This window comes from Montipora capricornis, chromosome 8 (assembly GCF_036669925.1).
Source record: "Montipora capricornis isolate CH-2021 chromosome 8, ASM3666992v2, whole genome shotgun sequence".
NCBI lineage: Eukaryota > Metazoa > Cnidaria > Anthozoa > Scleractinia > Acroporidae > Montipora > Montipora capricornis.
Window position 1 is genome coordinate 7,753,770 of NC_090890.1, and position 10,199 is coordinate 7,763,968.

The 10,199-nt window shown below is 39.3% G+C and overlaps 1 protein-coding gene across 2 annotated transcripts in view; it reads right to left on the bottom strand.

Moving 5' to 3' along the window:
• Positions 1-332: 332 nt before the first annotated feature.
• LOC138059103 (transmembrane channel-like protein 7) overlaps positions 333-10,199 on the bottom strand; it is a 31,420-nt gene continuing 21,553 nt past the window's right edge. Inside the window, exons 15-19 of one of the 2 annotated variants that reach the window (XM_068904623.1) lie at positions 9,792-9,821; positions 9,226-9,363; positions 7,513-7,591; positions 6,499-6,647; positions 333-4,895 (exon numbers count right to left, since the gene is read on the bottom strand). In XM_068904623.1, the coding sequence (XP_068760724.1) occupies positions 6,510-6,647; positions 7,513-7,591; positions 9,226-9,363; positions 9,792-9,821 (385 nt within the window). In that variant the 3' untranslated portion in view covers positions 333-4,895; positions 6,499-6,509. Of the gene's footprint in view, positions 6,648-7,512; positions 7,592-9,225; positions 9,364-9,791; positions 9,822-10,199 lie in introns of both variants that reach the window. The other variant, XM_068904622.1, reaches the window with a different exon arrangement.

Genomic DNA, 10,199 nt, shown 5'->3' on the forward strand with positions numbered 1-10,199 from the left:
AGCTAGAAACGATCAGGGCTCCAGGCGGAGAAATGATCGGGCTCCGGGCTCCACAACAAAAGAATTCCAGGATTCGCTCCAGGGCTCCAGGGCTCCAGGGCTCCCCAGGACCCCTGACTAGTAACTTTATCATTTGAAAAAAATGATCGAAGTCAATTTACCAAATGTCGAAGCTACGCAAACTGACTGGTAATTTTTGATACTGCACAACCGAAAGCCCTGCCAAACGAAAATGAATATTTCGCTTGGACGCAATTGTTACAAAAAAATGGTATAACTAGAAAAAGGCTTGGCTTGCAATGGAAGCTTGAGCAAAGAGACTGACAAACAAGTTGCAACCAGGCTATATTTTTTTAATTAAAGCTACTCTCTGCAGCGTTTAAATAAGACGGGTTGTGGAAGTGCCTGCACCGTATCACTGACTTATTATTAAGATTGTATGAGTATGATTACTCATTGTGGAGTGGTTACAGGTCAAGCATCGAAAGCACTTTGATTTCATGTGAAAACGGCTCTCCACTGACCAGCAATATTTCCGCTTTCTTGTAAAACAATCACAATAAACCCGAGTAACTTGCACGAACCCATTTCCCGCGCTTCACACCGCCTATGAATTTCATGAGATCTATGGTTGTTTAATACCGAGCTTTACATAATGAGCTTCATGTTCCTTGGTGTAGGCGTCACAAAGTGACCCTCTAACCATGAACGTAACCAGAATCGTAACCAAAGAGCAATACATGAAATTCTCAGGAGACAACTGTATTGAAAAGCAATTAGGTACTTTTTCTACACTCTACACTACGACCCTATGACTAGGAGCGAACAACAGCCGAAAGACCACTTTCATAAAAGGCGACCACTTTTACATTCGTTTGTCTTTATGTTCATTAGACCTGCTGCCCTCATTTTGAAACAAAAATTCTTTTGAAATTTGTGCGTCGTAGCGAGGCTAGAAAGGCTTATTAGCATTAAAACAAATGAACATTTTATTTGGTCGCCATCATGAAAGAGGCCTATATTCCTGTCACCTTTTTTTGACACATTTTCGCGTTTTAGATTGAATTTCCCGCGAATGAGACTCCCTCAAGAGCCCAATGACCAATCACAAGAATAGTACTTGACGTCATAGCGTCAACGAAGCAGAACTGCCTTCGTTTTTTTGCGGAAAAGGCAGTCTACAAATAGATCGGTCCGTAAAAACGCGGTGACACAGGCTTGGTACGGGAGTTGTTCGCTCCTAGTCATTGGCACCTGTCAACACCTAATACAAAACCACTCTTGCGTCTTCAGTCTTTTCAAGCCAATTTATCTCTTTTTCCAATATGCGATTCATGAAGATGTACACAGGATTTGCTGGCCGAGGAAAGACCTTGAAGTGCCCCTAACCTCATTTTTTAATTCCGGAAGAGTCACAACAGCCGAAAGACCACTTTCATAAAAGGCGACCACTTTTACATTCGTTTGTCTTTATGTTCATTAGACCTGCTGCCCTCATTTTGAAACAAAAATTCTTTTGAAATTTGTGCGTCGTAGCGAGGCTAGAAAGGCTTATTAGCATTAAAACAAATGAACATTTTATTTGGTCGCCATCATGAAAGAGGCCTATATTCCTGTCACCTTTTTTTGACACATTTTCGCGTTTTAGATTGAATTTCCCGCGAATGAGACTCCCTCAAGAGCCCAATGACCAATCACAAGAATAGTACTTGACGTCATAGCGTCAACGAAGCAGAACTGCCTTCGTTTTTTTGCGGAAAAGGCAGTCTACAAATAGATCGGTCCGTAAAAACGCGGTGACACAGGCTTGGTACGGGAGTTGTTCGCTCCTAGTCATTGGCACCTGTCAACACCTAATACAAAACCACTCTTGCGTCTTCAGTCTTTTCAAGCCAACTTATCTCTTTTTCCAATATGCGATTCATGAAGATGTACACAGGATTTGCTGGCCGAGGAAAGACCTTGAAGTGCCCCTAACCTCATTTTTTAATTCCGGAAGAGTCACATTTCAACTCCATAGAGCGGTTTTCAATTGAGTGTCGAAAGTAATTAGCGAATTGCTTTGGTTTTGCATTACTTCACTCAGTGATTGGTTCAAAGTTCTCGTGCCTCTTTTTCAACCAATCAGAAGTGACTCGTGGCTCGCGTGTGCACATTTTCCAGCGCTTTGTGTCGGCTACGTGTAATTACTTCTAGTTTTGATTGGTTTATTGGATTGTCTCCGTCCTTTTGGATTGGCCAAAGTAATTACTTTAGTTTTGGTTTTACAACACTCGATTGAAACTCGCTCTATTTGAATACTAGTAAGTCGGGCAGCGTGTTGTTTGTTTGTTGTTAATTTGTTACGACACTCCATTGAAACTCGCTCTAAAACAGACATTTTTACGTTAACTGGTTGCGATTTCGCTTCCAAAAGGTCTCAGGAGTTGCGTAAAGTTTACAGACCACCCTCTTTACAAAATTAGCAGCCACTTTTCTCATGACCGAGATGGTAAGAAGCACGCTTTGCATTGCAAAAATTCTCTCAAAACTGGAATGCAAAACAGCTTGCGTCATCATCTCAAGAATAGACCCAAGCCTCTCATCGGCTCGGCCATGAAACAAGCGACTGCCAATTTTGTAACCTTTGCGAAACTAAGACGGCCTTTTGGAAGCGAGCTCGCAACCAGTTAACTTAAAATACATGTTTTACTGAGCTGAAATTTGACTTTTCCGGAATAAAAAAATGAGTTTAGGGGCTCTTTAAAACATAAAAAGAACCAATTTGGATAATCCGTCAATAATGTAATCACCACTACTGTGAGTGACTTAAATAATGAATTGTGCTATTCACAAAAAAATTGCACTCAACGTTTCAATAAAATGTCCCAATACCTGTAATAATTTAAATTTCTGAAACTATGATACAAAATAATTGCGCCCTGGGAAAATACAAAAATACTATCTTTTCAAGCACCACACATGAAAATAGCTCAAAATAAGAATCCTAACACTAGCATTTACCCGTGGTAAAACCAATATTCCTTGCTAATGGGGGAAATTCTGAAGTAGACTCGAGGGAGTCCTTTAATTCTAAAAAAAGGACAAGGGTCATGTAATAACATGACGTAATGATACGAGTAAGAATACATATTCACTGAATGTTTGAATACGAGGCACAGTTGCAATGGGTCATCACTGTACTGCGCATGCCCCTAATGGACTTTCTCATTGCTACAATATTGTAACTACAATGAAGAACGTTAAGTACGTCAACTGATCAAACGAACGTCGTCAATGAAAAAGAGTACTGGCTGAGAAAATTTGCATTATATCTGATGAAGTTTCGATCACTGGCACGCGACGATCATGTCACGATCGTATCCTCGGGTCTTTTTTTTTAATGACTTTCGAGGTTTCTTTGTGACTGAAGACAACTTCAAGACCTTTAACCCTATTTAAGATTCTGACCAACGAGGGAAATTACGCAAAACATGCCAAAATGTGCGACATGCCGTAACGTTTCTATGGACTAATAAGTGCATCTGGTGTCCTTTTTTTTTTGATGAACGAAAATTCTTGGATTATTCGAGGGATTGGGGAAAGGGTAAAATATTCATTCGGTATCTTAAAATATTCCCTTCCCTTTGCCCAATTTTCTCTTTAATCTAGGCCATGAGGGGTGCTAAAATTCACGAAAGTCCCAAAATCTATTCGAATGGGGAAAACTATTTGCAAAAATGCCCACGACCAGATTTTTTGGTTCACTTTTTTACTTGAATGTGCGCGTCGTCCAAAGCACGTATGCAAAAAAGAAATGGCATGTTGACTAATCGCGAATTCTTAATGAATTGTCGAAACACTCAAATTTGCCGCCTCGTATTTTGGACCAGTATTCAGGCAGGCTGCTACTGGTCAACAAAGAAGGAAAACGTCTCTTATTCTGACTTGTCTTTCTCCTCTGAGAAGTTTCTCGACATCTGTAGATTACAGGCTAGTAATGATCTAATTTAAAACGAATTCCTTTAAACTTGCATTCCCAAGATCAAAACCGTTCACTCTCCTAACTAGTGCCATTTGATTTCTTTGTTGGGTAGTCACGAGAATTTGGTGTTATATCAATATCACACCTCTAACGCCGATTATCACATACGGGGCAAACTTACTGAATGCTGATTGGCCGAGACGGAAGGCATTTGCCCTTAAGATCACGAGAGCACTTTTGGTAATCAATAAGGGATGATTATTTAATCCCTGATTGGTTAGCGAGTTCCTTATCTAGAGCAAGCGAAGTTACAAGAGAATCTTCTTCCAGATTAAGGTGACTCAACCCAGTTTCAACACTTGAAAGAAACGTTCTTATTAGAAGGATAGACACTACAACACTTTATCACTTAAGGTGGTTCCCTGGTATTGCACCGTGCATCCTATTCTGCGCATGACACAGCGTAGGCCACGTTCGTATTCAGGCATGGCCAAGAGGCTTTATGGTCAAATTTCACCGCTCACTTCTGTCTTCTTTGTCTCACCAGTCTCAACGGATATTTCTAAACAAAACAATGTTTAAATTTACCCATAAAGACTCGTAGCCATGTGTGAATATTGATATATCGAACGTGGCCAAACAAATTCAAAATGCCGACCTTTCGTGCGGGAAGCTCGCTAGAATGGCCGTTTTCAGAGCACAGCAGTAAAGAGCAAAACAAGAAATATTTTAGACTCTGGCAAAATAAAAAGTCGAGTGATAGCCTTGATTATGCTTAAGTTTCATTTCAGTCCGTGAAACCGCGCTATCGGGGAGACGTGTTGTCGAGGAGTCGAGCTTGGTTTGCTTTCTGTTTTCTCGTAAACGAGGTTGGTGACCAATCTCTTTTTTGGCATGATTCTATTCTCTTACTCCTCCTCTTAAATTTGTGCTGTAAAAAAAATTAAAAAATTTACGTCAGAAAAAAAAGTTTCATGGAAAAAAGTATTCGTAGCCATCACTCGTACACACAAAATTGTCTCCTCGAGAGACAGTGCCTTTTCAAGACGCGTGCCTGTGCCATAAAACAAGCATTAAATTATTCCTTTTAAACAATACAATACACCTGTTTTGTTATTTCAAGAATTACGTCAAAGCTGTGCTTCCTGTTCTGGCAAAAAGTAGCGTGAACCGATGGAACAAACTTGTCCTTAAAAGATTAAGTCGCAATGATTCAATGAGTAACTTGAGCAAGTTAAATCTCGCAGTTAAATCACTCGAGCTTGGTGACCTATTTTTTTAATTGCCCATTTCGAGTCACCATAATGTAGGGAACAATCCAAAAAAGTTTTAAGAAAGTCTTACGACAACTTCTATTACTAAGGAATCACCTTAACAGCAATGTTATGGAACCCTATCAAACACCAATTATTGCTGAAGATTTGGTCAATTTATGACGTTAAAAGTTACCGTGGCAACAGGAAAGCTTTGCAAAAACACCCCATATTTTGGCTTTAGCTGCTCATATCTCAAAACCGAACTGGGTGACCCCCATTTTTTATTTGTGAAATGTAATTAGCATGCCAGAATGAAACTTTCTGCAAAGTTTAAAAAAATGCTGTGGAGCGGATTCAGAGCCACCTTAAATAATTGAAAATTAAGGTAGCTCTGAATCCGTTCCACAATTTCTTTTTTACTTTGCAGAGATCTTGGCCTGCTGATCCCTCTTGTGCAATAAAAAATTGCCATGGTAACTTGTTACCTCACAAAAGTGACTGCATCTTGTTCAGCATAAATTGATGTTTCACATGGTACCGTAACATTGCTGTTATGTGATAAAGTGTTGTAGTGTCAATCCTTCTCATAACAAAGTCTCTTAAAAGTGTTGAGCTGGTTTGAACCACCTTAAACTACGTTTTTGTCCACATGTAAAATACATTTTAAGCCCTGTTTCTGTTGACAGCAACGATTTATTGAATTGAACTTTAACCGAATGGGAGCGTGTTGACTGTCATTTGTCGCGGCACTGAACGGGGCTTTGATTTTGACCTTTATGTGATAAACATGTAATCGCAATGTGTCCTTGTGCAATTAAGGATTAATTCCCCTTTTACTTTCAACGTTTTCCAAATTGCCCTCGTCGCAAACCTTTGAAAATACGCGTGAAATTAGTCCTTAATCCTTATGCGATTACATATACTAATTAATTCCATTCTTAATAACAGTCGGTTTGACATTTCATTGAAATTGTGAAGAGATGTGGATTTCGATCACTCCTGGGAGTCAAGGGGTAAATGTTTTCGTGAAACGCAAATTTCAACATGACTGAAGCCGTCTCTCATATCTCTACACTATTGATTTGCGAATCTACGTTACAGAAATATAAATTGAAAGTAAAAAAGGCGTTTATCCTTAATCGCATAAATTTCTTCGCAAGACGCAGTTCGGGAACGTATGAATTCAGTTTAGAAAGTAACACATCTGTGGTCCTGGGCACTTTGCAGATTCGTACTTGGATACTTTGAACAGCACGTGAATGCTACGTATGAATTCACCTGACTAGAGGTTAGAAATCATTTGCGGGCAGTTGAAGACTAGTGTGATGTGTGGCAGCAGAGAATGAGTCTTCCTCGTCGTCATCATCTCTTGGATTCTTTGTATCATGCACAAGTTTTTCCATGAGAAACCTCTTATCTCTTCCTTCCTGAAATATCACATGAGAGGAACTTGCTGTAACTTTAGGAACACAGTCTACATATCCAGCTGCTGAACAAAAACGAATTTGGGAGGGAGGGGGGGGAGGGGAGGAAGGGGGGAGGGGGAGGGGGACAGGAACGGCGAGGGGAAAGGGGGCTAGGGCTGGGTTAGCCATGTCCAGAAATGCTCCCAATAAGACTCAAGCTGGTTTTAATAAGCGTCACGAAGTGTCCCGTTGCCCTTCTCCCCAACTTCAACATCTCTTGCGTCTCGGAATAGAGACAATAAACGTTACAAAGTGTCCCCAAAATGCCACTCGTCAAGTAAGGATAAATACAGCCTCATTTACCCTAAAACTACAACTAACGCTACCCTTTACCCTTACCTTATTGTTAAAAATAGGTAGCAAAGGCTTAGCCTTAAAGTGCCCCTGTGATTAAAAAAAACCACTTCCTTTTTTTCTTCAGATTTTTAAAGTGTGTTTGCTTACACCTGGCAAAATTTTGAACTTTGATTTTTATCCAAAGGCCGTTTACTTTGAGTGTAAGTTTTGGATTTTACGGTCCGCCATTACTCACGATCAAAAGTGATCGACTGGCTCAACGTTCGTTGAGCCTTTGACGTCATTTTCTCCTCGCTCCAGCACTCTCAGGATCTTAAAGTTAACAATGGCGAACCATTAAATAGGAAAATTCCAGTTAAAATAAACAGGTGTCTTTTTGAAATCAAGGCCTCAAACTTGGGTCACTTGGTGTGTAGTTAATATAGTTTTGAATCCAAAGAAAAATAAGTACATGTATTGATTTTTTGGTCAGGCACATTTCGTGTTTGATGTCAAAATCTGGCCTACAATCTTGCTAATCGTAGCTTACCAGAACCAACTGATCCTTGAGCATTTCAATCATGTGCAAATGAGACTTCATCATGGATCTGAAGTAGTAGAGCATCAGACTGGAAAATCAAAAACAACGATTTAGACTAGAATATACTTTCTATAGCTCATTCTATGATTTGATTGCCACCATTTTGATATTCTTTTGATTTAACTGAAATGATTCCTTGCTTCCTGGTTCTTAAGCTCAAAAGTCAAAAGATGCACTGTAACCGTCGATCAAACGGTTTTTTTTCTTGGGGGTTGGGTCGGAGAGGAAATTGACAGACAGAGGAAACGGGTAATAATACCCAATTCACAAGGCTTTGGTGAAAGCATAGTTATAATAGAGGGGAATGGTTATGAAACCCGATGAATTTCTTTTTTGTAGGTTTTTGTTCTCTTTTTTGGCCTTGACCGTGCACAAAACACAATAGTTGTTTACTCTGTACTGAGGAACTAAGCAATAGAAACGTGTTGGTTACGTAATTCATACATAGTGACGTGTCTGAGAACAAAACAAAAGATCGTGCTCGGTCATGGACTTTCCAACCTAAATCTTGACATCTTTGTTTGCTCTCCTTTGATGTTTGCTGAGCTTCAAAACCAGTCCCCTCTATTAACTATGGTGAAAGCAAGGGCCAAGAGTTTCTCAAAACTTTTTCTTTGTATTTTCAAGAGGAAAACATTTCGAGTAACGAAACTTTGTGGAATTTTTGGCGTCTCTGACCAAGAAAGCAAGTTCAAAAGTTCATTTTTTCAGAATTTCTAATTAATTCAAACTTTGTTTCACGATGTTGTACCCAATTCAAACCCTTTGGGAATAAAATGTTTTGTTCCAAGTAGTTCCATATCATTTAAATGTGAATGCTTCATTATCATGCAAATGAAATACACAAAGATTCTTAAAGTGCCCCTGTGATAAAAAAAAATCACTTCCTTTTTTTCTTCAGATTTTGAAATTGTGTTTGCTTAGCATCTGACTGGCAAAATTTAGAGCTTTGATTTTCATCCAAAGGCCGTTTAATTTGAGTATAACTTTTGGATTTCCGCCATTACTCACGTTCAAACCTGACCGATTGGACCTCAGAGGGTTGGATCCACGGAAAGTGATATATGCAAATATATGAAATATGCAAAACGCGAGTCTTAAAGTCTGAAAGCCCAAAACTCCTGTGCTGCATATTAATTCTGTGGCGTACACACGCATTGCATTCTTAAACTGGTGAGCCTTTGACGTCATTTTCTCCTCCATCCAGTTCTCTCAAGATCTTAAAGTTAGTAATGGCGGACAATTAAATAGGAAAATTCCAGTTGGAATAAACGAGTGTCTGTTTGAAATCCTGGCTTAAAACTTTGGTCGCTAAGTGTTTAGTTAACGTAGTTTTGAAATCCAAAGAAAAATACTAAGAATTGATTTTTTGGTCACAGGGGCACTTTCACCCCGAAAGTCGAGATTTGAATCGGGTACAACAATGAGTTAGCCGAATCGGTCTATTGCTTTTCGTGGCCGAAACGTTGACGGGCTGTTTATCAATCTATGAATATAAAGAAATCTAAGAAGATTGTTTCAAAATGGAAAGACAAAGAAGTAAGTAAACTTTGACCCATTCCTCTACTTTGACATTAATCATACTGAAGATAAGATGTAGACATGTCGAGGAGAAAGTGATTACTCTAAGCAAACGAGTTTAGGTTTACTTTAAGTTCTTACCAGATAATCATCAGCACAGGGAAAATAAACGCTGCTGTGCTTATATAGTTTATTATCTCTTGAATCCAAGCTGGCCAAGTATTAATCTCGTCACTTAAAACCCCAAGAATTCTTTTTGAATCGACACAGTCCACATTACTACGGAAAAAATACACCACGTAAGTTTGTTGCACAAAAACGTAACCCAAGCTTGATGACTAAAAATAACAGACTCACCAAAGGGAGAGTTTTCGGTTGATTTTCTCTCCAGTAGACGTTCAAATCAGATTTCTTAACAATTTAGATCATTATTCCTCTTATTAAAGTGACTTGAAATGGAAAAACAAATGTATGCAGCCTTGTTTGCCAAGCCGGTAAATACACCTGCCCTGGAGCAAGTTACCCATGAAAACGGCTGCTATCAAGGCCCGAAAACAGAAGACGTGGAGGCCACTTTATTATAATGTAGTTACAGGGCTAAAAACTTAATCATGTTTAGCCAAGAAAAAAGAGCATTGGGGTCACTGTTCCTCTATTAATTTATCGAGAAATATCTTTATTAATTAGTACAATGCTAACCAGCTTACCTGAACGGACCTTGGCATGAAGGCCTCACCCTGAAATTTAAAACGAAAAGCCAGTGAAACAGAAAGGCAAGCACAATTGTACACTGCTTGCGTAGGTGGTAAGAACAGGTCTGGAGCCATCATTATTTACTTCTTACGTTAAAAGCTAAAAGATGGTAGTGCGAATAGACCAATTTCGATATATTAAAATTCAGTCCAAAACAAAAGGCATCATCTCGAGGCTCTGGGGAATATACTCATACAAATCCTTATATTTATTCCCCAGAGCCTCGAGATGACGTCTTTTGTTTAGGATATCGAACTTGGTCTATTTTTATGTCGTCCGCACAGTAACCTGGCTCATATGAAAGTGAGGCTGCTTTGAACGACGTGGAAAATGCATTAAGGACGGTGCCTACTAATTCAAAG